General features: G+C 36.3%; 1 protein-coding gene and 1 pseudogene across 2 annotated transcripts in view; one reads left to right on the top strand and one right to left on the bottom strand.

The window, feature by feature from the left end:
• Smg1 (SMG1 nonsense mediated mRNA decay associated PI3K related kinase) overlaps positions 1 to 26,030 on the top strand; it is a 101,585-nt gene that overhangs the window by 40,701 nt on the left and 34,854 nt on the right. For both annotated transcript variants that reach the window (XM_026402469.2, XM_077802566.1), the window contains 26 exons: positions 1,240 to 1,341; positions 2,487 to 2,756; positions 4,406 to 4,536; positions 4,638 to 4,799; positions 5,132 to 5,250; positions 5,705 to 5,792; positions 5,880 to 5,981; positions 6,247 to 6,387; positions 6,934 to 7,133; positions 7,704 to 7,900; positions 8,082 to 8,246; positions 9,891 to 10,045; positions 11,312 to 11,454; positions 11,578 to 11,779; positions 13,756 to 13,865; positions 14,912 to 15,059; positions 15,440 to 15,599; positions 16,420 to 16,540; positions 19,678 to 19,926; positions 20,275 to 20,559; positions 21,536 to 21,680; positions 21,884 to 22,022; positions 23,267 to 23,497; positions 23,607 to 23,784; positions 24,513 to 24,674; positions 25,545 to 25,762. In XM_026402469.2, the coding sequence (XP_026258254.1) occupies positions 1,240 to 1,341; positions 2,487 to 2,756; positions 4,406 to 4,536; positions 4,638 to 4,799; positions 5,132 to 5,250; positions 5,705 to 5,792; positions 5,880 to 5,981; positions 6,247 to 6,387; positions 6,934 to 7,133; positions 7,704 to 7,900; positions 8,082 to 8,246; positions 9,891 to 10,045; positions 11,312 to 11,454; positions 11,578 to 11,779; positions 13,756 to 13,865; positions 14,912 to 15,059; positions 15,440 to 15,599; positions 16,420 to 16,540; positions 19,678 to 19,926; positions 20,275 to 20,559; positions 21,536 to 21,680; positions 21,884 to 22,022; positions 23,267 to 23,497; positions 23,607 to 23,784; positions 24,513 to 24,674; positions 25,545 to 25,762 (4,323 nt within the window). The remainder of the gene's footprint in view (positions 1 to 1,239; positions 1,342 to 2,486; positions 2,757 to 4,405; positions 4,537 to 4,637; positions 4,800 to 5,131; positions 5,251 to 5,704; positions 5,793 to 5,879; positions 5,982 to 6,246; positions 6,388 to 6,933; positions 7,134 to 7,703; positions 7,901 to 8,081; positions 8,247 to 9,890; positions 10,046 to 11,311; positions 11,455 to 11,577; positions 11,780 to 13,755; positions 13,866 to 14,911; positions 15,060 to 15,439; positions 15,600 to 16,419; positions 16,541 to 19,677; positions 19,927 to 20,274; positions 20,560 to 21,535; positions 21,681 to 21,883; positions 22,023 to 23,266; positions 23,498 to 23,606; positions 23,785 to 24,512; positions 24,675 to 25,544; positions 25,763 to 26,030) is intronic.
• On the bottom strand, positions 665 to 1,113 carry LOC113192332 (small integral membrane protein 11 pseudogene; annotated as a pseudogene).

The raw sequence follows: 26,030 nt of genomic DNA, 5'->3' as shown, positions 1-26,030 counted from the left end.
GTTTTTAGGCTTACAGAAAAATTGTGCAGGAAGTATAGGTTTTTTATATATCCTCTCCTCCAGCAGTGTCATCCTTTATTAACATCTTGTGTTAGAGTGGTATGTTTGTTAAAATTGATGAGCAGTATTATACATTGTGTTCACTCTGTTGTACATTTTAGAGGGTCCCTCCCCCTGTGCCATTCTGGGGGTGAAATATAGGGCATCACACATGCTAGGCCAGTGCTTTATCACTGAGCTACTTTCCCAGCCCTATTCTGTTTTACTTTGAGACAGGGTCTTACTGTGTGGCCCATTCTGGCCTTGAATTTATTAGTTCTCCTGTCTTCTCAGCCTCCCTAGTAGCTGGGATTATAGGCACATGCCAGTGCTTCTGGCCATTTTATGAGTTTTAACAGATGTATAATGACAAATATTCACTATTACAGTACCATACATAGTAGTTTCACTGCTCTAGAAATCCCTGGTGTTCCAACTACTCATATCTCTTACTTTCTTCACCTCAAACTCTTGGCATTCCCTGACCTTTTTACTTTCTCCATAGTTTTGCTTTTTTAGAAGGTCATGTAGTTGGAATCATGCAGTAATAGCCTACCCTCCATTTTTACAAAGGCATTTTAATAAACAAAATTCTGATCCTTTCAAAAGCATTTAAAAATTCATACTACTTGAAATTAAAGGTATAGACTAGGAATTTATCTTCTGACTTATCATTCAGTAATTGTCTGTCTTCTCTTACTCCTCTGCTGGAGTCCACCCAAGCTGACACCTGAATGGCAGAACCTTCAATTTCCCTTTGGTTATCTTTCTTCTCTGATTGCTTCTTCTTTTCAGCCTTTAGATTTTACTATTTTGCTTCCAGTATTTTCTATTGGTACATTTCACTCCTGCAAATGCCAGAGAATTAGTGTCTTTGCTGCCAAGATATATAGCAGCAGGGGCATGTATTAAAGAACTTTCTTCCACTTTATGGTGGGCCAACTCTGAATTCACTCCTGATCAGCATAGTCCCCCAGAAAACTACATGAGACGGGGCTGGAAGTTTAGGTCCTGGGAGTTCAAAGGTCTGATAGTTGGCGGTGACGGATCCTCCAGAACCAGGCTCGACACCATCCAGAACTCATACACCTAGTAATAGCCTTTTTAGGTTGCCTTCTTTCACTTAGCAATATGCACTTAAAATTTCTCCATGTCTTTTTGTGACCTGATAAGCTCATTTGAAAAATTTTATTCTTTTAGATTGTTGAACAGATAAATACAAAACTTCCATCATCATTTGTAGAAAAGCTGTTTATACCATCATCCAAACTCCTGTTTTTACGATATCATAAAGAAAAAGAGGTAAGTGATACCTTGACAATGACTTAAAATAACTTCCATCATTGAACAGTTGGACTTACGTTGCTTAGTATGCTACATGAGTGAAACTGAATGAAATATTTCATTTAGAATACAGTGATTGCAATGATTACTTTAATATTTATTATTGTAATATATACCTTAATGATGTGCCAGATAATCTTCACATTGTTTTAGTAAATTTTCTTGAAGATACACACAGTAGATGTATTTATAAAGTTATAATTTCAGAAGTACTATGTGTTTTGAAAATAAAAGTTATTAGCTTCTCAGCTAACCCTTATTCATATCCACTACAGACTTTCCAAGTAGAGGCAGGAAAATCAAGTTGGGTGTGGTGTCTGATGGCTGTAATCCCAGCAACTGGGGAAGCTGAGATAGGAATGTCATAAGTTCGAGACCATCCTTAGTGAGACCCTGTCTCAAAATAAGAAGACCTCTTCTGACTAGTTAATAGCTCTTAGTTAAATCCCCAGTACCATTAAGAAAACAGACTGGGGATATAGATCAGTGGTAGACCTTCTTTGGGTTTAAACCTCAGTAATATTACCCACCATCCAAGGGGGGGGGAATCAATCTTAAACTGCCATTTGTACATGTCTTTTGATGTTGACCTTGTTTTAAATATGGCTATTTAAGAAATTTGATATTGGCAGTTTTGATTCAGACTGTCCTCTATTTGTAATAAAGCTTTATAACCTGTTTAAGGACAAAAAAAAGCTCATTAAGCCAGGTATGGTGGTGAATGCCTGTAATCCCAGCAACTTGAGAGGCTGAGGCCGGAGGAGTGCAACTTCAAGGCCAGCCTCAACAACTTAGCAAGGCCCTATCTCAAAAAGGATTAAGAATGTAGAGCATTCAGAGTGGTAGAGCATCTTGGGTTTAATCCCTAGTACTACAAAATCAAAAAAAAAATTTTTTTTTTTTTTGCTAATCACTAATGTGTTTGAGTTCCCTAGAGGTAGGTTAAAAAAAAAAACCCAACAGTTAACAATTTTAGGTGATCTTGACTGTATCAGTCTTAAATTGATGTGTATCATCAGCACTATGCAGATAGTGATTTGTTTCCCATATAATTTTACAAGATTTATTTTCTGTTATTACTTCCCTGAATTTTTCTTTCTCAGGTTGTTGCTGTAGCTCATGCTGTTTATCAAGCAGTGCTCAGCTTGAAGAATATTCCTGTTTTGGAGACTGCCTATAAATTAATTTTGGGAGAAATGACTTGTGCCCTAAACAACCTGCTACATAGTCTACAACTTCCTGATGCTTGTTCAGAAATAAAACATGAAGCTTTTAAGAATCATGTATTCAATGTAGACAATGCAAAATTTGTGGTCATATTTGACCTTAGTGCCCTGACTACAATTGGAAATGCTAAAAACTCATTAATCGGGGTGAGTTCCTAATTGTAAGGACCGTTTTTATGCCTGGTTAAGCCTTCTTGCATATTTACATATTTTATTTAATATCATGTTGTTATGTCAGCAGAAACAGTCTGTAGCAAATGGCCACACTTAGGACATGCATGGATAAATGAAATTGGCAGGAATGTTTTCGTGTCATTGGATATAGCTGTTTTCCTTTAAAAAAATATTTTATATTTCTTCAAAATATTTTTTCATGAATTTCTCCTATAACAATAGCAGCTTAGGGAAAATTTGTCAGCATTTTCCACAGCTCAAATGTGTTTTTTTAAAAAATTTATTTATTGTTTAATTCTTTTAATTTACAGGTCTCTTTCTTGCTCTGATACTTTTTTCCTTTCCTTTTCCTCTACCAAAGATAGTACTTACCTGTAGTCTTATATTTTAATTGCCTGTTTTTCTCTAGGAATATTTATGTATTCTTTTTTAGAATAACAATAAAGGTTTGTTTTTTCCTTTAAGAAATTTAAAGTAGCCCTGCTTTTGATTTATAATTATTGCCTGTGGTGTATATATTTCTTCCTCCTATTGAACCTTGCAGAGTTGAAAACATTAATTTTAATAGAAAGTAATGTGATATAATTAAGGAATGTTTTCTAAGAGAAGACAGCAAAGTCATAATCTCATCTTTTTGTGTTTGCTCCCCATATTGTATGACCAGGTTGCCTTGTACCATCTCACAGCTGCTGCTTCTCTCATAGCCAGTGTCAGATTATGTTTAGGTGCTTTATTAGACTTTTCCCTTCTTTACATCTTTGAGGAATTCACATTGTGTCCCCCAGATTAGAGGAGGTTTGTGTCCCTTATTCTGGAAACAAGGGGAGAAAGAGTGAGAAGAGTGCAATCAGGTGGAATGGAGTTTCTTAGCAGCAGAAAAGGAAAGGATGGAAAAGGCAGAGTTCAGAGATGTGCCTTGTTTTGTTTTTGACAGGGCACTTTGCTATTTGAAGTGTGTCAAAAAATTAAGGAAGTGCAGGCTACCATACCAAAAGGTTGAAAGGGCTTTGCTTAGATTTTGGACTGTGGGCCAAATGCAGTCCAGCTCCTGTTTTTTTTTTTTTTTTAAATCTCTACTAAGGTTTATTTTACATATTATGCAGTTCTCATTTAAAATGTACAATTGAGTGAATTTTAGTGTGTTAGGAATTGTGTGATCATCACCACTCTCTCTGCATCTGTTTTGTAAAGTTGTATCAGGACACATCAGTTCTCATTCTTATGTTTTGTCTGTAGCTGTTCCTCAGTGTTGTGGCAGAGTTGAGGAGTTGTCACGTTATAACAGATGCTCTACAGCCTGCAAAGCCTAACATTTGCTGTCTTAATCTTTAAAAAACTGTTTGTAGAGACCCCAGGTTTAGTGCGATTATTTCCAGATGTAAATTTTATTTTTGTTTTAGAAATGTCTACAACTGGGTGCAGTAATGGGCACCTGTAGTTCCATCTACTTGGAAAGCTGAGTTAAGATTGCTTAAGCCCAGGAGTTCAAGACCAGACTGGGCAACATAGTGAGACCCCATCTCAAAAAATAGTGTTCAGACTTATTTTGAAGGATAAACTCTTTGTATGCTTGTGTGTGTCTTGGAGGGAGAATAAATATACTTTCTTTCGTATACTGTCAGATGTGGGCGCTGTCTCCAACTGTCTTTGCACTTCTGAGTAAGAATCTGATGATTGTGCACAGTGACCTGGCTGTTCACTTCCCTGCCATTCAGTATGCAGTCCTCTACACGTTGTATTCCCATTGTACCAGGTACTATACCAACAAACCTTTCATAAGAAAAAAAATTATTTTTTGAACTTGCTTCTTTTTTAATTGAAGATGAAATGGTGAGCCATACTTTTTTCTTTCAGGCATGATCACTTTATATCTAGTAGCCTTAGTTCTTCCTCCCCATCTTTGTTTGATGGAGCTGTGATTAGTACTGTAACTACAGCTACAAAGAAACATTTCTCAATTATATTAAATCTTCTGGGAATATTGCTGAAGAAAGATAACCTTAACCAGGATACAAGGTAACTAATTAATAATTTTTAATGTTAACTCTTCCAGACTATTTTCACTCACCTTTATAATTTGGAAATTAGAAATGTTGATTACAGAGGTGAGAGAGCAGTGTCTTCATTGTAAAACACTTTATAATTTGGTTTTATTACTTTATATTCTTTGCTACAATTTAAGCTACTTTGGGGAGGTTTTCTTAAAAGGCACCCCACCATTTTGTAAAAGCAAGGTTTGTAATTTGAACTTTTGTTATTGACATCTTTAGAAAAATCAAAATTAAGAAAAAGAGAGTTCTTTTGTATTTTTTTTTTTAATATGAAATCAAGTGTTTATTTTGTTTCAGGAAACTGTTAATGACTTGGGCTTTGGAAGTGGCTGTTTTAATGAAGAAGTCGGAAACATATGCACCTTTGTTCTCTCTTCCATCTTTTCATAAATTTTCCAAAGGCCTTTTAGCCAACAGTAAGAGACTCAGATGTTTTACTTTTTATCAGCCCTTAAAAAGAAATAGTTGATGATGGAAGTAGATAGCTGAGCACTTCCCCTGACCTAAAGGTTTATAATCCTCATTTTAATGACATTTATACAGTCAGGCTTGATTTTTTTTTTTTTTTAATTTGTAAGTATTTGAAAATTGATACATTTTTAAGCTTATGTGAATGTTAATACATTCCATGTAGTTTTCAGTTTTCCCCCATAAAAAGTTTTGTATGAAGATGGGTTAGCTTAAGTGAATTTTGTTCAGTGTATCGTTTTCCTAAATGTTACCACAGTGAGAATTCCAGGCAACAGTGCCTATAGTCTGTAGCAGGTGTTCCCTGTTTGTTGACTCTATGAATGGATTCAGAAAATTAAGACATTGGGTGTGTGATTTCTGTGTTGCACTGAAAGTAAGTTGTCTTTTCATTTTTCATAGCCCTTGTTGAAGATGTGAATATCTGTCTGCAGGCATGCAGCAGTCTGCATGCTCTGTCCTCCTCCTTGCCAGACGATCTCTTGCAGAGGTATGAACTAGAGACTATGTCTTCTGACTCTGCCCTAATGACTTAGGAATGTTACCACATCTGCTTTGTCCTTTTCCTTTTTCATAGGTGTGTTGATGTTTGCCGTGTTCAACTAGTCCATAGTGGAACTCGAATTCGACAGGCCTTTGGAAAGCTGTTAAAGTCAATTCCTTTAGATGTTGTTCTAAGGTAAAACAATATTTTTTGGAGCACTGTAATTTTACTACCTAAAAATCGTGTAGTTTAGGAAAAGGCAAATTGCCATATTAGTGTATTAGTACCACTTCTCACATAGTGCCTCTTCTCAATGATTAAGAGGTTCCAACATCTCTGTGTTCATTTTAAAGTCAGTTTTATCTTTTTTACTTCAACTTAGGAGATAGCCATTTATAGGATGTGTTGATCTTTTATCCAAAATATTTTGCTTGACAATGGTTTCATTTTCTGTCTGCAGCAATAACAATCATACAGAAATTCAAGAAATTTCTTTAGCATTAAGAAGTCACATGAGTAAAGCACCAAGTAATACATTCCATCCACAAGATTTCTCTGATGTTATTAGTTTTATTTTGTATGGGAACTCTCATAGAACAGGGTAAGACATTTCTTTGACTATTTCTTCTGGAAAAAGTGATTTTTTTTTAGGAATATCTTGATCTTACACCAAGTTTTGAGGAGAAAATGGGTCCAATGTGGCAAGATAGAAAGTAACAAGTGGGTCATTTTAGTTTTCATCAATAGGAAATTTGCTTTGAAGATAGCATCTGTAGAAACAAAAGTGGCCCTTGAAATTCAGTGGTGAAATTGATTGACAGTAAGTGATATGATTGTCCTCAACACTTTGGGGAGTGGGTGGGGGCAGAGATACTATGAAGATGCTTGGTTTCATTGGATGAGTTTTATCTTGTCCACCAAATTGTCATGAGCCATTTACCCTGATAATTCACCCATACCATATCCCATCTGCTTTAACAAAGATTTTAAAATGAGAGATGAGAATATAGTGCCCCCCAATTTCATAGGTTTTGTCTTATTTTCGTAGAAAAAAATTATAGTTCCTCATTCCATTCCCCTTGTAATTGTTTTGGATGTTTAAAATGAAGTTGTTATTGTTTGTTAAATATGAAACTGTTTTTTCCAGGAAGGACAATTGGCTAGAAAGATTGTTCTATAGCTGCCAGAGACTGGATAAACGTGACCAATCAACAATTCCCCGAAACCTTCTAAAGACTGATGCTGTGCTTTGGCAGTGGGCTATTTGGGAAGCAGCACAGTTCACCGTCCTTTCTAAGTTGAGAACTCCATTAGGCAGAGCTCAGGATACCTTCCAGACAATTGAAGGTAACCAGCTCTTCTTGATCTTGGAACTTTGCAATGCAGATAACTTTCAAAGATTTAGATTCAGATGTGATGAATTTATCTGTTAAAATAAAGATTGGAGAGTATATTTTTTTTCTTTGCATCTTGTAAGTAATTTTTAGGTAAATTTGTTAGAATAAGATTTCATTGAGCTGGACAGAGTGGATCATGCCTATAATCCCAGCTGCGTAGGAGGCTGAGGCAGCAAGTTCGAGACCAGCCTTGGCAATTTGGATTCACCCTGTCTCAATAAGTGAAAAAGGGATGCCGTTGTAGCTCAGTAGTAGAGCACGTTTGGTTCAATCACCGGTTTGGGGGGGGGGGGTGGAGAAAAGGATCAGCTTTCATTGCATAACTATATTGGGTACTGGAGTTTCTCTTTTTGTTCAAAACCTTAGGGGATTTATATGGAGAAACCATCTTTTTCCCCTAAAATTAAAAATCATCTTATGTTGGGATTTTTAATTTCTTAAATGATGGATAGACAAGCAGAGAGGGTTCCCACTTACGTATAGATAAAACCTTACTTTAGAATGTTGTTTTTGCTTTTAGGTATCATTAGAAGTCTTGCAGCTCACACGTTAAACCCTGATCAAGATGTTAGCCAGTGGACAACTGCTGACAATGATGAGGGGCACAGTAGCAACCAGCTTAGACTTGTTCTTCTTCTCCAGTATCTGGAAAATTTGGAGAAATTAATGTATAATGCATATGAAGGATGTGCTAATGCCTTAACATCACCACCTAAGGTTAGTTTCAGTGGGATAGTGTTGCCTTGTAGCAGCTGCACTGTCAAACATGGTACTATATACAAAGCTAAAATCACTGTAGATTTTTTTTGTGTGTGTGTGTGTGTGTGTGTATGTATTTGTGAGATCTATGCCTGTAATTTGAACCAGTGCTGAACTCTTCTTTCCTTTCATTATTAAGGTCATAAGGACTTTTTTTTATACCAATCGTCAGACTTGTCAGGACTGGCTAACCAGGATCCGCCTGTCCATTATGAGGGTTGGATTGTTGGCAGGCCAGCCTGCTGTGACAGTAAGACACGGCTTTGATTTGCTTACAGAAATGAAGACAAATAGTCTGTCTCAGGTAAAGGATGTGTTGGGGATTCATTTTAAATTTTCATTGGAGAAAGTTGGGTTTAATTTATTTGCTATGATTTAAACTTTAGGTAAAATAAGCTAAAACTTATTTCCAAAGCTTGCAAAAGGGAAAACTGCCAAAGTCACCTATTTATGTTTTCCATATAAAACATACTGAAAACGTGCACATCGTATGCTTAAGGGCTGGGGCTTTAAGGGTAATTATAAGAAATTTTTCTATGGAAAAAAATAATTTTATAATGTAGGTAAAAATGCTTGAGTATGTTTACAATATGTTTTATAATGTAGGTAAAAATGCTTGAGTATGTTTACATGTATGTTTACAATAACTGCAACCCAAAACTAATAAAATATTTACTAATCTAATGTCAGTATTCAAAGACACAAAGTTAATCATTCATTAATTCATGTTTGTTTCTTTTTAATGTCTACTTTTTGTTTACTCAAAGTATAACTACTAGAGAAGCCACAGGTTAAATATTTAGCAACTTTTGTTTTCTTAGTTCATATAATTTATTGCAGTTAGGACACAATTTAAAAATTCACCAACACATCAATAGTACAAAACTAAACAGCATTATTTAAGTTATTGCCCCATCAGAAAAAATAAAACAGGGCTGGGGATGTGGCTCAAGCGGTAGCGCGCTCGCCTGGCATGCGTGCGGCCCGCCACATACCAATAAAGATGTTGTGTCCGCCTAGAACTTAAATAAATAAATTCTCTCTCTCTCTCTCTCTCTCTCTTAAAAAAAAAAAAAAAATACCATGATTGTGAAAGGTAGATGTAGGTCTAAGTTTTAGAACAAAGAAGAATGTGAAACTAAGAAGAGGAAATAAAAAAGCAATCGATCACTCATGGTGACCACAAGAAGAAACCCAAAAGAGAGTCTCTCTTTTACAGATATTGATTTTCTTCTCTAAATTAATAAAAATTATTTTGACATAAATTATACTTTAAAAAACTAGAAACTCTTCAAGTAACTACAGTTATGTTTTTGTTTACTTTAAAAATTTAGGCAACTCTTTTGAGGGGAGAACGTAAAAGCTAATACTCCTGTGCTGCTAAAGTTCTGTCATTAACCTTTTTTTTTTAAGGTTGTAGATGGACACAATAGCTTTATTTTTTTATTTTTTTCAAACCCAGTGCCTCACACATGCTAGGCAAGTGCTCTATCACTGAGCCACAACCCCAGGCCTATCATTCACCATTTGTTATATTTTTTCCCCTCTTCACATTTTTTGAAGTGGGTGTGTTAAAGTTATACATAATGATGGGATTGGTTGTTACATATTTATACATGCACACAATATAACAATATAACTTGATCAATATCATTCCCCATCCTTCTGTCCTCCCTCTCTGCTCTTTTACTCACATGTCGCTTTTGTTGTGACTTTTAAGAACTGTAAGTTAATAATGTGAAAATATTTGCTAAAAACATTTGACCTTAGGCTTAGTTTGTGATGAGTAGTTGTAAATGTGGTAGGGTTTTGCTTTGTTATTTTTGTGGTTCGAAAGGGCCTTGTGCACACTAGGCAAGCACTATACCACTGAGTTACACCCCTAGCTGGAATTTGAATTTTGAATGTATTGAGGTCTGTGGTAAGTTCTTCTAAATGCTATTTTCAGGGGAATGAATTGGAAGTAACCATTATGATGGTGGTAGAAGCACTGTGTGAACTTCATTGTCCTGAAGCTATACAGGGAATTGCTGTCTGGTCATCTTCCATTGTTGGGAAAAATCTTCTCTGGATTAACTCGGTGGCCCAGCAGGCTGAAGGGAGGTAAGTTGGAAGAAAAGAAATTGATAATAGGATTGCTTTGTGTTTAAATCCTTTGTATTGCTGGCTAGCATTGTAGTTAAATGTTAAAGCAGCTTTGTTCAATTTCAGCAATTGAAACTTCTGATAAAATCATTTCACTAGAAAGCAACTCAGTCTGTTCTTTAATTAGCAGCATTACTGGAATGCCATTCTTATTTAGGAATTAGTGAGAGACCTTGCTGGAAAACAAGGTCTGCCAGTCATTTGTTTTATAAATGCTTTTAAATCAGATCCTGGTAAATTTACCCTGTATTGCTAGAGTATTTCTCATTAGTACTGTGAACTGTACATTTAAACTCATTTGATTTCCTAGGTAAAGGAACATATACCATAGTAATTCCTGTCTATTTATGTTAATTCAAATAAATCTTGAAAATTTAGGAAAATAAAGAAATAATTGCTCATCATTTTCCCGTTAACTTTGATTGTGTTTGTAAGACTTTCATGTGTAGTATTTTCCTCTTCACAGAAACAGCCCAGGCACGTATTTCTGATTACTTTCTTTGAATTCATTCCTACAAGGTGTTTACTAGAAGGAAGGCTGTAGACCAGATGACTTATGAAAGTCATCTTCATAAGTTACTTCACAGAGAAGATGACTCTGATTTATGTCCTTAACCATATAGTATCCCATTTCCTTTCATCTTTATGAATACTGAGGGTCACTGAGAAACAAGATTCCTGCCACCAAGAATGAAAATACTTGTACTTCATTAATGTATAGTGGTAGAACTTTTTCCATTGAGCATTTGTGGTATTTCAGAGCATGGATTATGTCTTCATGGGCCTCTCATTTTTACCCTTTATTTGTGAGATTTTATTATGCACTAAGATTGTTGATGCTATCCAGTTTCTTGATTTGTAAATTTGTTTGTAGTACACATTGTATTTTGGATACCCAGAATGTCATTACATATAGATTTGTTACTTCTTGGATTCTTTTTTTGTATTTTTTTCTTCTTTGTAGACTTTATACACATAGATACCAGTTATTTATCGGTGTTCTCTACACTCATATTTTACAATAGTATTTTACACTCATATTTTTTCAATATTTCACTGTCTCTGAATCATTTTCATTTGTTGTGAGGGAGAGATCCTAATTATCCCTTTTTCCCAGCTGTTAATTCATCTGAGTTCAATTCAGTAAGTAATTTGTTCTTTCACCTTTTTGAGAGGAAATGAAGGAGGGCATTTATAATAAGACTGCTTCAATTTGCATTTAAGGTTTGAAAAAGCCTCTGTGGAATACCAGGATCACCTCTGTGCCATGACAGGTGTCGATTGCTGCATTTCCAGCTTTGACAAATCTGTTCTCATGTTGGCCAATGTTGGACGCAACAGTGCCAGTCCCAAACATTCTCTGAATGGTGAGCAAAAGTTATAGTCATGTATTTTGTGTTGATAGTTTTAGTATGTTTTCAGGTTCTATGCTCTTTGATATATTCACAATGTTCTGGATCTCTCCTAATTTTATGAAATATTTCACTCAGGTGAATCCAGGAAAACTGTGCTGTCCAAACCAACTGACTCTTCCCCTGAGGTTATAAATTATTTAGGAAATAAAGCATGTGAATGCTACATTTCAATTGCTGATTGGGCGGCTGTACAGGAGTGGCAGAATGCAATCCATGACTTGAAGAAGAGCACCAGTAGTACTTCCCTCAACCTGAAAGCTGATTTCAACTATATAAAGTAAGGACTTTTTCTTTTCATTTATTAATTATAATACTTAACCTTGTTAAAATGAATTTCCAAACAACTGTAAAATCTTATTTTGCAGCAGAGAAATATTAAAATTGGTCATAACTACTCATATATGATTATATTTCTGATAATACTATCATTGTAAACTAACAACAGTGGGAACCCAACACTGGAGGAGGGGAAGGTATTTGTGCAATGGGAAGTAGACCAGTAAATATTAAATTAATATTTTTAATGGTCAAGTTGCTCAAAATGTTTGGTTTACTATATTTTATCATTGGTTTAGAAATTTATCCCTGCTTTAGAAAGGATCACATATGATATCTTTTTTCTAAATTAGTTTTTTTTTTTTTTAAAGAGAGAGTGAGAGAGGAGAGAGAGAGAGAGAGAGAGAGAGAGAGAGAGAGAGAGAATTTTTAATATTTATTTTTTAGTTCTCGGCGGACACAACATCTTTGTTGGTATGTGGTGCTGAGGATCGAACCCGGGCCTCACGCATGCCAGGCGAGCGCGCTACCGCTGAGCCACATCTCCAGCCCTCTAAATTAGTTTTGAATACATAGAAGCATTTGTTTTATTGAAATGTTTGTGAACATCTGTAAATTAAACTCTTTGTTTTCTTTTCATTCCTCTGTTCACTGATTAATCCTGTGATTAAAAATTAAGTACTCACTGTATCTCTGAGAGTATCCAGACACATGGCTGGAAGGATAAAGGTCACTGGACTTTGTATGCTATCCTTGCCTTCCCCTGGTAAACAGGTTAATGGATAATTCTTCACCGAGCAGTGGGATACAGTAGGACATAAAACAGACATGCATCCTAACCTTTTAAAACAGGTTGAAGAAAACAGAGAAAGTACATTGACAGAGGGATTGATTAGACCTCACCTCTCTGTGCCTCAAGGAGAACAGTTAAACTTGAACACAGACATAGTTTGAATGTGCATGTGGAAGATTATATTAATGGTAGAGAAAACTAAAGCCTGTGGAGTCAGTCATTAGCTGACAGGATAGAACCATACATAGTGGGGACATGAGGCACATGCCCTAGAGAAGATCCCAGCCCCTGTAGTGGCAGGAATGATACATGTGTTGGTCACCAAATCTTCACAGGTCACCAAGCTCACCTGAGGCCAGTGGTTGTACTGATGTCCGTAGCAGCAGGGACAAAGTACATCACATGGTGAGCATTTCTAGTGCTTACTTCAGGCTAAGTGGTAAGGGAAGGGACACAGTGAGGGGGGATAGGCAAAAGTAGAAGAAAGACTGAGAAACCAAGTCTGTTCTGGTTGGACAGCGGCTGTGTGAGATTGGGAACAGAATGAGGACAAGAAAGTAGTGATATGGAGCCTGGAGGGTGAGGCTCTTATCTTGGCCTTGATGCTGCAGGGCATAGGAAAGTTTCAGAGGTGTCCTCATTTCCCAGATAGAGTGAGGAAATGGGAAGGAAGAACTCTTCAAAGAAGATATGGGTTTGAGGAAGAACAGTGAAAAGAAGAGTGGGGGGAAGGGATGCCAGAGGTAAAAGAAGGCAGGAAATTAAGTGAGGCACAGGCTGAGATGAGAGACCTCCAGGGCCTCAGGCTTTAGATGGGAGTGAGGCCTGTGGGGCTCCAAGGGACAAGTTGGAGACGAGGTGTGTTGTGTTGAAGCCACTGTGTGCAGTGTGTTGAATCGGCTTCCCAGGAGAATAGTCTGCAACACATGGAAAGAGGGAGGAGAGACAGAGGGATGAGCACGTCAACTGAATGTTTTGTGATTTTCCTGTTTGTCACTCTCATTTCAGTGGTAATTAAGATCATAGTCACATCTTCAAAATAAAAATGTTAACATACTTTTTTGAAAGACCTTTCTTCATAATAATGCTGTGCACCAGGCTTTTTTCTAGAACTTGTTCTTTTTTCCAGTGGGTCTGTGGGCTAGATGGGGTGTAACATAAGCTGACCAATATCTTAATTACAGATCACTAAGCAGCTTTGAGTCTGGAGAATTTGTTGAATGCACTGAGCAATTAGAATTGTTACCAGGAGAAAATATCAATCTGCTCGCTGGAGGATCTAAAGAAAAAATAGGTATTTGAGAAAATAAAATTATATTAATATTTTTAAGTCGCTGAAAATGTTTGGTTTACTATATTTTACTAGACAATTCGGAATTTATTGTACATTTCTTTGGGGGTACTAACCCATGTGAGTGAAACTGTAAATTTTAGGATTCTATTAACATTTGATTTGGTAAATGAAAAACAGTTAAAATTGTGTAAAGTAAAAGAAGCTATATATTTTGAGATTTGTTTAGAGATACTTTTGAAGTTTATGTAGACATTTTATTGGAAAAGGTGCAAAGCAGTGTGTAAGGTAAATATTTTTCTTGATTTTCGTCTTAGTGGTACACTAAGACCTTTGTTACAAGTGGAACATTTTGTAAAATATTAGTTTCATGTGTTAATATTAGGTAGTCATTTGTTGATTAGATGTAGATTTGCATCTTTAAATAGTAGGTAGAGTTAGAGACTTTTTTAAAAATACTTTTTAGTTGTTGATGGAACTATATTTTTTTATTTATTTGTGGTCCTGAGGATTGAACCTAATGCCTCATGCATGCTGGCCAAGCACTCTACCACTGAGCTATAACCCCAGCCCTTGACTTTTATAGAGTTTTTAGGGGAGTGATGTTTAATTCCTTTTTATTTATATATTTTGAGGTACTGGGAATGAAACCCAGGGCCTCACATGTGCTAGATGAGTGCCCTACTGCTGAGCTACATACTCAGCCCTGTGAGGTATAATTTTATAGGAAGTAAAAATGTTTATATAACTATCAGAAATGCTTAATTACAGTGTTCAGCCACCTGAACTGAAAAATGAAAGAAAGTATTCATTAGTGATTTTTTTAAAGTACTACCAAAATACATTATCACTCTTTTTTTTCTTCCTAAATATTTATTTTTTAGTTGTATTTGAACACAGTATCTCCATTTTATTTATTTATGTGGTGCTGAGGATTGAACCCAGGGCCTCTCAAGTGTGAGGCGAGCGCTCTATGCTAAGCCACCCAAGCCCCATTATCACTCTTGTGTACTTAAAGCAAGTTAATGAAATTTGTTTGATTTCTTTAGATATGAAAAAACTACTTCCTAACATGTTAAGCCCAGATCCAAGGGAACTTCAGAAATCCATTGAAGTTCAGTTGTTGAGAAGTTCTGTTTGTTTGGCAACTGCTTTAAACCACATAGAACAGGATCAGAAGTGGCAGTCTATAACGGAGTAAGTTCATTCTGAAGGAGGTAAATGTGCATTCATTATATGTATCATATGATGAGCATGCCTACTTGGGACCGAGGCAGTCAATCAGGAGGAGACAGTTGCTGGATTGCTAAATACCAGTCCTGATAGGTTAATTTAAGTGGTGGAAGTCATACCATATGTGAATGTCATGCACCAATACATACTTATGCTGAAACTAAATTAAAATTCCCAAAAGCAAATGTCTTGACTTATTTATCTCTTTTACTATGGAGCAGGCTACTCATCTTTTTTTCAATTTTTGATGCCAAATGATAGCATCTTGACAACAGCATTATTACTTCAGTGGTTACAAGTTGAAGAATTTTATTAATTAATTGACAGTAAATATTTTCTTTCAGAAATGTGGTAAAGTACTTGAAGCAAACCTCTCGCATAGCTATTGGACCACTGAGACTTTCTACATTAACTATTTCCCAGTCCTTGCCCGTTCTGAGTACCTTACAGCTCTACTGCTCATCTGCTTTGGAGAACACAGTTTCTAATAGACTTTCAACAGAGGTGTGTAGAAGTATATATATTTTTTTATTTTATGAATAATAATAATAGGTATTAGTATAGAACAAAACTTTATTTTTGAGTTTTTAAAATAGCATTTTTAGTTAGGCAAACTAGTAAATTCAGAAATTTAAAATGCCATTTTAAAGCAGATTTTCATTTGAGAAGAAGAACCTAAGATACTAATCTCAGGAATGGCTAATTGATTTATTTTTCCTTTTTCTCCTCCCCCGCCCTACCCTCAGGTGGAGGGTAGTATACTAAAGATATTTCCTGGAGGCAAATTATTATTTGCGTGTGAATCAAGGATAAAACCCCTCCTCCCAAATAGGGGAAAGTTCACTCAAATACAGGGGGCCTTTTCCACAAGAATTATAATTTATGAGAATCTGTTATAAAGCAGTAGTTTTAATGTTCCTGTAATTTAGCTTCTGCTTTATATAGAAATGTGCTTACTTTATTGGCAACATGTATTTAAATACATATTAATATGTATTTATTTTTTATAAATACATATTAATATGTATTTATTTTTTATAAATACATATTAATATGTATTTATTTTTTATAAACTCATATTAATATGTATTTATTTTTTATAAACTCATATTAATATGTATTTATTTTTTATAAATGTTTCCATTAGCATGTACTTGCCTCTTGTGCTGGAAGGTATGTGATGGAAGAGGATAGCTTAGTGGATGAAACTGAAATAAGTCTGAAGCAGCTGATTGTGTTGGAGACTTGGACTTATTAGCAGTGTGTCCACAAATATGCAGGGAGCAATGTTTTACATTAAGCAATCTTGGCTTTTCTCTGGCAGGACTGTCTTATTCCCCTCTTCAGTGAAGCTTTGCGTTCATGCAAACAGCACGACGTGAGGCCATGGATGCAGGCCTTAAGATACACTATGTACCAGAATCAGTTGTTGGAGAAAATTAAAGGTAAGTTGTCTTCTTTTTCTGAAAATTAGATTTATTGACATACAACTCATTCATTTAAAGTGTACAGTTTGATGAATTTGGGCCTGTCTTTCTTATGTCTACCAATACAAGATTCAAAACACTTACCTCCCCCTAGAAAGTGCCCTTATTTCTTCAGTCTTCTCATCATTCACCTGGTCCCGAGCAGTTACTGATTTGCTTTCTGTCACTATAAAATAGATTTGTCTTTGTTGCTGTTTTATGTAATGTAATCATAGAATGTGCTCTCCTGTGTCTGACTTCTCTTCACTCATGTTAAATGTATCAGTAATAAGGTACCCCCCCTTTTTTTGGAGTAGTATTACATTGTATAAATGTATCACCATTTGCTTGTCTCTACATCCTTTGATGGAAATTTGTTTTCTTTTTTTCCTAATTGGACAGTTAAGAATGGAACAACTATGAACAGTCATGTACAAGTCTTTGGGTGGACATATATTTTTGTTTCTCTTGAGAAGATGCCTAGGAGTGAGATTCTTGGGTCTTGTGACTTTATAGCGTACCAGTTTCTTAGAAAGTGGTATATTTTGTATTGTATATTTTATAAAATATTGTATATTTTATATTCTTTTGGTATCTGAAAAAAAAGTTCCATTTGTTCTACATCATTGGAATTGTTGGTCTATTTATTTATTTGTTTATTTATTTGGGTACTGGTGATTGGACCGAGAGGTAATTAACCAATGAACCACATCTCCAGCTCTTTTTTAAATATTTTATTAAAGGCAGGGTCTTACTGAGTTGCTAAGTGCCTCACTAAGTTGCTGAAACTCACTTTGAACTCGTGATTCTCCTGCCCCAGCCTCCGAAGCTGCTGGGATTGCAACCATTTGCCACTATGTCTGGCTTGTCTTTTTAATTTTAATCACTGGAGTTAATCATTGCTATGAGTGTAGTATTATCTCTTGTCTTTATTTGTATTTTCCTGATGATTGATAATCTTTAGCATCATTTCATATGCATAGAAGCCATTGTTTTATTTTTTGAACATTTGTTCACCTTTTACTCAAGTTTTAATGAGCTAAGACTTATTTATGTGTTCTGAGCACAAGTTTTTTGGCAGATGAAATGTATCACAAGTGTTTTTATTTATATAGTCTGTGTTTTTACTTTTTTCTGGTGCTGGGGATTGAACCCAGGGCTTCAAGCATGCTAGGCAAGCACTCTACCACTGAGGTACATCCCCAGCACAAATGTTGTTATAAATGCCCCAAATTAATGGCTAGAGAATTACTATTTATATACATATTTATATGCATCAAAATTTTAAGAAAGAAATATCTGATGTTTAAGAAATGCTAGATTTTTATATGGTGGCTGTATAATAGAACAGTGCCAGAATTTTATAGTGTTTTAGCTGAAAATGTGGTAGCTGGAGTTAGTAAATTTCTGTGTTAAATTGTAAGATGCCAGCTTCCAAAAGAAGAACATGCACTGCATGATAATCACTGGGGCAATTGACTCAGCGTGCCTCCCCACCCCCCATGCCAAACAGACCAAAATTTGGATCATTGGGCCAGCATTTGCAAATTGAGGGGCCTTTGGACAAATCATTGAACTTCTGAACTTCTTTCCATTTCAATTATTATGGGAGTTACCACACTTATGAGTTTCTTATAGGGGTTCTGTGAGATGTAATGGTATATGAAAGCCCTAGTACAGAGTATGGCATAGAATAAGGTAGCAAATACCTGCATTGCCTTTCCCATCCTTCCATGTCAAACAAGGTTTGAAATTGGAGGAGAGACTCATTAACCCAATGGTTCTATTCAGAGATGGATCTGTATTCTGCCTTGTTTTTGTTTCCTTATTCAACATGTCTTGATCAAGTGTGCTTTGGGCTAGGTTGTGTGTTGGTTGTTGCATCTAGTGGTGAGGAACAAGAGAAACTTATCTCTTCATTCTTAGATCCTAGGGGATTCTAGAGTTCAGCAGGGACAGTTGACATCAGGCAAGGAGTGCCTATTTTGAATATGTTGAATGTATATGTGCAGGTGTGTTAAAAGAACATAAAAGAGGACACCTGATTTAGGACTAGGGATCAGGAAAGGACTTGTAATGTTTAACCTGAGACTTGAGGCTGGTAGAGATGAGAAAGAGGCAGGCTGATTTGCTTATAAAGAACATTGTGTGTGAAGGACAGAGAAAATTATGAAAGATTCTTCCATGACTTAGTAGGGTGCTTATTGTAGTGTAGAAAGAGACAGCTGGGTGAGGTTGGAGTGGGATGAATGCAAGGCATCGAGCCTTAGAGCCCAAGCCAGGAGGGTGGGCTTGTTCAGAAGTGCAGTAGGAAGCCATCCAATGGTTTTAAGCAAAGAAATTAAATGTTCAGATTTACTTTGTGTATTAATTACTTCAGTTGAGATTGGAGAATGTATTAGAGTACAAAGAGAATGAGGCAAGGGACCAGGTAGGATGAAGTTTCTATTGCTAAACAAGATACTAGGGATGGCAGAAGGGACAGCAGAAAGCAAATCAGATATGAAGATTGAAAGTAAAGTCTTAAGGTAATTGCCAGGGCTCTGCTCAGGTGATCCTGTGCCTTTCCTTGAGAAAGGTTAAAGGTTTTTAGGATGGTAGATAATGAACTCCACTTGACACGGGATTGTAGGACCTTTCAAGTACCTAGAATGTGGGTGATATGGGACTCAGCTGTCAGATCTGGGCTAAAGATTCTCAAGTGATCAGCTTTTGTATGATTAGTTGGAAGTCAGAGGAGCAGGTATTTTGTCCAGAGAAAGTGAGTGCAGAGTGGGAGGAGGGAATGGATAGTGGAAGGCAAGGAGCCTGGAGGATTCTTGTATGAGGCAAGAGGAAATCCAGAAGAGAATAGCAGAGTAGAAAGGCAGCAGGTACTTTCAGAAGAGTCCTGGGATGGTTTATTTAACCTTATACTCTTTCCCCTCCCTTTGGCTTAGACTCTTTAGAAATAAAATTTTTTATAGTCAATGTTTTTTCACTTCATCATATACATTTGATTAAACAAATACTGAAGATGTTATCTTTGGGGAGGTGATAAGGAAGGGGGGATAGTCAGGGAGTGTGGTCTGGGGTTAGATGAATAGGGGACTAATAAAACATTTTCTTCTGTTCAGAACAAACAGTCCCAATTAGAAGCCATCTCATGGAATTAGGTCTCACAGCAGCAAAATTTGCTAGAAAACGGGGGAATGTGTCACTTGCAACAAGACTTTTGGCACAATGCAGTGAGGTTCAACTGGGGAAGACCACCACTGCCCAGGATTTAGTCCAGCATTTTAAAAAACTGTCAACACAAGGTCAAGTGGATGAAAAATGGGGGCCTGAACTTGATATTGAAAAAACCAAATTGCTATATACAGCAGGTTAGTAAAATGAATCATGGTTAGTATGTGAATATAATAAAAAGAACATTTGTGAATGTCATTGTGTATGGGGTAAGGTAATAAAAGAGAAGATTATTTCCAGCTGTTGGTGAACATTGGATTCCTGAATAAGTTGTTTGTAATTGACTTATCTCTATAAATCAGAATTTTAGAAAGAAGTAACTTGGCTGTGAAGTATTAAAGTTTAAAAAAAAAAGGGTTTTTCAAAAATCATTGATTGTCATTGAATTTACATGTTTTTAAAAGAAAAATATTATTTTACCTTGAAATAATTTCAGTCATTTGCTTTTAAGGGTAAGTGCTGATTCAGTTTTTGGTTTTCTATAGGCCAGTCAACACATGCAATGGAAATGTTGAGTTCTTGTGCCATATCTTTTTGCAAGTCTGCAAAAGCTGAATATGCAGTTGCAAAATCAATTCTGACTCTGGCTAAGTGGATCCAGGCAGAATGGAAAGAGATCTCAGGACAGCTGAAGCAGGTGTACAGAGCTCAGCAACAGCAGAGCTTCTCAGGTCTTTCCACTTTGTCTAAAAACATACTTACTCTAATAGAACTCCCATCTGTTAATACAGTGGAAGAAGAGTATCCTCGGATTGAGAGTGAGTCTACAGGTAGGATTTCTTTCATTAGCTTTAAAAACATTATTTTAGAAGCCTAAAGTTTATAGTGTTCTGCTGGTGATCATTTGTCACAAAAGTGTGTCTGTGCCGTCTATTATATTGCCTGGAAGTAACTAATACATATTTCTTTACAATCCAGTACCTTCCAACTTTTCCATATTCAAGTTGCTTTTATGCCGTAGATGTTTTTACCACCAGTATGGTCCTGCCCCTGATATCTAAAGCTTAAATTCACACCAGAAGGAGCAACAGAGATATAAAGGAGTAGCTGTGTTCCTCTTGATTGATAGAGCTTAGAAACTACAGAAAGACTCAGGCTTCACATTCTGACCCTACTGCTAATCATAGTAGATTCATTCAATCAAAAAATTTAAAAAAGTTTTTCAGTGTGCTACTTTTAAAGTTTGGGAGCTGTTCAGCCTCATTTTGCTGAAGTCCAGGATTTTAATTATGTACATTGGTTTTATGTAGTAATTCTAATATACACATATTAGCAGATCTTGATGTTCATTTGGGATATTTCTTATCATTATAAATTGAGGCAAATGCACTGTGACATTTATTCCCTTTAAGATGGGAATAAAGATCTTTGCCTCATGAGTCTCTGTAATTGAATGAGATGGCGTACTTACCTCCTGTGCATTATTTTTTGTTAAAATTTGAAATTAATCTAGTCTTGATGAAATAGCCAATCAGATGCAGACTGCAAGACATTTTACAGCATCTAACACCTGAACTGATTATAGAGTTCAGTGTCATGGAAGACTTTGATGTGTACCAAAGGTCCTAATCTCTGCTAAAACTTTAGAGAAGCATAATCCATATTTTTGCCTTACCAAATTATGCACAGTAATTTGAAACTTAGGAATTGCTTGTGGACAATAAAGATATAAGATGTTAATGGGGCTTCCATTTAAAAGTTATGAATGTAATGCCAAGTTCTTTTATTTTTTCCTCATCATTGCAGTTCATATTGGAGTTGGAGAACCTGATTTCATTTTGGGACAATTGTATCACCTGTCTTCAGTACAGGCACCTGAAGTAGCCAAATCCTGGGCAGCATTGGCTAGTTGGGCATACAGGTGGGGCAGAAAGGTGGTTGACAATGCCAGGTATGTATACTTCAATGTGTAATTTGTTTAATGTATTACAAAATAGAAATTTAAAATGCTAAAGGACTTGGAATATGGCTTAATGGTGAGGACCTGGATTTGACCCCCAATATACTGCAAAGCAACAACAACAAAATAAAGTATCTCTTGATTTGGTAAAACCTTGGTAGCTCAAATACTTGACAAATCGTTCCTTTTTATAGTCAGGGAGAAGGTGTTCGTCTGTTGCCTAGAGAAAAATCTGAAGTTCAAAATCTGCTTCCAGACACTATAACGGAAGAAGAGAAAGAGAGAATATATGGTATTCTTGGACAGGCAGTCTGTCGACCAGCAGGAATTCAGGTAAGGAAAACATGGTACAGTGTTTGGGGGAGGTAGTGACAAGATTGTTATTTCAACTTCTTTATTTTGAGGGAACTGGTCACATATACATCATTAAATATTGAATGCACTTAGGCAATTATTTTGCAAATAAAACTTTTTTGAGTTTTAAGGTGAAATAAAGTAAGTTGTACTTTTCTAAGAAAGACTTAATTTCTTGAGAAATCACTAATTTCCTTAGAATTCTAGTTAAAAGTGAAGTTTCTTTTGGTATAAAACTAAATTTGTTTAAATTGATCTTGTGATCAGAAGTTAATTTTTGGGACTGTGTGCAGTGGCATACCTCTGTAATGCCAGCAACTCTGAAGCTGAGACAAGAGGATTGCAAGTTCAAGCCAGCCTGGGTAACTTAGTGTGGCTGTCTCAAAATAAAAAGGGGCAGGCATATAGCATAGTGGAAGTGCACCCATCCCCCTAAAAAAAAGGTGGTTCTTAAGCTGGGGTGTAGCTCAGCCTGTGCTCTTCATGTTTGTAGCCTTGGGCTTAATCCCTAGTATTGGGAAAAGGGCAGAATTATTTTTATCCCTAGGCTGGGACCTTTAAAATATGCTAATTCATGAACCCTATCCCTAGGGATTTTGAACCAGACCTGTGGGCACACTTAAGCTCACCAGGTCTTTCTGGTACCTAGCCAGGGGAGAAAACAGTGGGCGAGATGAGCTATATAGCCTTCACTCCTTCCCCCCTCAAAGTCCTGTGTGTTCTAGAATTATATCACTATGAGTAATTAGTTGCAGTCTTCAAAGCCATGTATTTTATTTACCAGACTAAACTCTGTTGACCGAGTTCTTGCTCTAAACAACAATACGAATAAGTCTCTGACAAAGCTGGTATTAGGCGTTATGTGTGGTATTACAAAGGGAGTGAGGTCTGTTGGATGTGTTCTGTGTATGTTCAGCCTCAGGCTTCGAACAGATCACATTTATTTTTCTGCAGGCAGAATATTGTAGTTTGGAAACATTTAAAGTACAAAGAATAACATGTTTTTATTCTTTGCTTAAATGCTTAAATCCCTTTTTATTGGCTGCATAAATAATTCACCATAAAGAGAATTCTGTTGACATTGAGTTAGTGTATATAATATTAATAATATGGAATAATTTAGCCTCATAAGTGAGAAAAATGTTTTCTTATGTGAAATCACTTACCTTTCTCTCTTCACTTTATGTTAAAAAAATAGCATTTTATACCCAATTTTCCTTCAGGATGAAGATATAACCCTTCAGATAACAGAGAATGAAGACAATGAGGAAGATGACATGGTCGATGTTATCTGGCGCCAATTAATATCAAGCTGCCCGTGGCTTTCAGAGCTTGATGAAAGTGCAACAGAAGGAGTTATTAAAGTGTGGAGGAAAGTTGTAGATAGAATCTTCAGCCTGTATAAACTGTCTTGCAGTGCATATTTTACTTTCCTTAAACTCAACGCTGGTCAAGTAGGTGGCATAGTGTTCTAAGAAAAGTTATTTGAGATTTCTTTTCTAGAAAACAAAAGCAAGAGACTGAAAATTTTCTTATTTCTACCTTTAATCTCCCATTTTATAGATTCCTTTAGAAGAGGATGACCCTAGGCTACATTTAAGTCATAGAGCAGAGCAGAGCACCGATGACGTGATTGTGATGGCCACTCTGCGACTGCTCCGGTTGCTGGTGAAGCATGCGGGCGAGCTCCGGCAGTATCTGGAACATGGCTTGGAGACAACACCTACTGCTCCATGGAGAGGTGAAGGCCTGAATTAAATCTATCAGTCAATATTGTTTTTAGCAGGATACATAAAACAGTTTTTTTAAAAGTGTTTCCTTTATGTTTGTTGTTTGAATGTGTTTGATAGCCACGTTAGTTCATAGGACGTTCCAGGCTGTTTGTTACACCACAAAGATCCTTTCTCCTACCTTTCAGAGGAGTGAGAAGCTGAATGGTAGGAACTTTTTATATACAATACTAATTTTGGAGAGAGCAGCAAAAATAAGTTTCAAAAGATCTTATACTCCCTTTGTAAAAAATTGTGCTTCCCTTTTTGTAAACTTCTTACACATTTATCACTGGTTGCCCTGGTTGCACGCCTATGATCCCACCATTTGGGAGGCTGATGCAGGAGGTTTGCAAGTTTAAGGCCACCTAGGAAACGTAGATCCTGTCTTAAAATAAAAAAAAAAAAAAATTAAAAAGACTTAAGTATAGCTCAGTAATGGAGCATCCTTGAATCCAGTCCCCAGCACTATAAAACAAAAAGTCTAGAAGTATTTTTTGATTGGTTTGGACTTTGATTTATAGCCCTAATCAGACTTGGACATCAACAGTAATTGTATATGATTTCTTGTTACCCTGGGAGAACTTTGAAGTCCTTAAAATTTTTGCTGATGCTGACACACATCAGATTTTATCCTTTTACTTTACAAGGTGGACAGTTTGTAATAACTTTGAAGTATCTTTTTGTTCTTATCCTGAAGGAATTATTCCGCAGCTTTTTTCTCGCTTAAACCACCCTGAAGTATATGTGCGCCAAAGTATTTGTAACCTTCTCTGTCGTGTGGCTCAAGACTCCCCACATCTCATATTGTATCCTGCAATAGTGGGAACCATATCGCTCAGCAGTGAATCCCAGGCTTCAGGTATGCTATGTTAAGGTACTGCCACTTTGGGCTGATGATGTTGCTCAGTGGTAGAGCACTTGCCTAACATTTGCAAGATCCTGGCACATCCCCAGCACCACAGAAAATAAATAAATTCTGCTAATTTATATATAAATTAGTTTTCATAATAATTTTGTTCAATTTTTTGCCTTCTAGAGTTGGTAAAGTTTGTAGTTTTTTCAATAGTAATAATTGTTGTTTATTGCAGGAGTAACTACTGTTTATCTGGTACTAGGACATGTGCTTTGCATTTTTTCTTTCGTCTTTAACCCGCCAGGGTCGGGTGTTGAAGTGACACACACCTGTAATCCTAGTGATTTGGAAAGTTGAGGTGGGGAGATTGCAAGTTCAAGGCCAGACCCAGCAATTTAGTAAGGCCCTACTCAACTCAGGGAGACCCTGTCTCAAATAAAAAAATAAAAAGAGCTGGGATGTAGCTCAGTGATAAAAGGCCTCAGTGTTCAATCCCCAGTAGCAAAAAAGAATGTAGGTTCAGTCCCCAGAACCAAGATGAGTTATTTTTGAAGTAACTCAGATTATGGAGCTTTAACTGCCAAATAGGGATTAGACCAAGTTCTTGACTCCGACTAGGAGGATACTTTATCTGTTAGAGACTCATTATCTTTCTCCCGTGATTCTCCTATTAGTTTATAATATTAATAAATATTAATGAATTTTATAAGCTCAGCTTATAAAAAGGCAGGATAATCTTTATAGTCAACTTAATGTACAAAAGGCAAGTTAGTTAAGCACTCTGGGGTTCATTAGATTATCCATGTTTCCCCTAACTCAGTGTAAGTACATAAGAGAAATTTCTTAAAAGTATTTCATTTTCCCATTTCACTGTAGGAAATAAATTTTCCTCTGCAATTCCAACTTTACTTGGAAACATTCAAGGAGAAGAACTGCTGGTTTCTGAATGTGAAGGAGGAAGTCCTCCTACTTCTCAGGATAGCAATAAGGATGAACCAAAAAGTGGATTAAATGAAGACCAAGCCATGATGCAGGATTGCTACAGCAAAATTGTAGACAAGCTGTCCTCTGCAAACCCAACTATGGTGTTACAGGTACAAAGACGCCCAGTTCAATTTTTTAATAGAAATTTTTATTACAGCATCCGTCACCAAAACACCCTACAAATATAACTCATTTGAAATTATTATTTGAGAACCAGAGCTTTAAGGATAATCAAATGGGTTTGCTAGCCTGTTGTCAATAAGAGTCACTAATTAGGATTCTTTAATTATTAAATGAAAAAAATTGTACCCATACAATTTGTGATGTTTGGGGTTTAAAGAACAGTGGGTACTGTGTGCAGATGTGTCGGTGACCTAT

The sequence above is a fragment of the Urocitellus parryii genome, chromosome 9 (genome assembly GCF_045843805.1).
Source record: "Urocitellus parryii isolate mUroPar1 chromosome 9, mUroPar1.hap1, whole genome shotgun sequence".
Taxonomy (NCBI): domain Eukaryota; kingdom Metazoa; phylum Chordata; class Mammalia; order Rodentia; family Sciuridae; genus Urocitellus; species Urocitellus parryii.
Note: the sequence above shows the minus strand (reverse complement) of the source record. Positions and strands in the feature narration are given on the sequence as shown.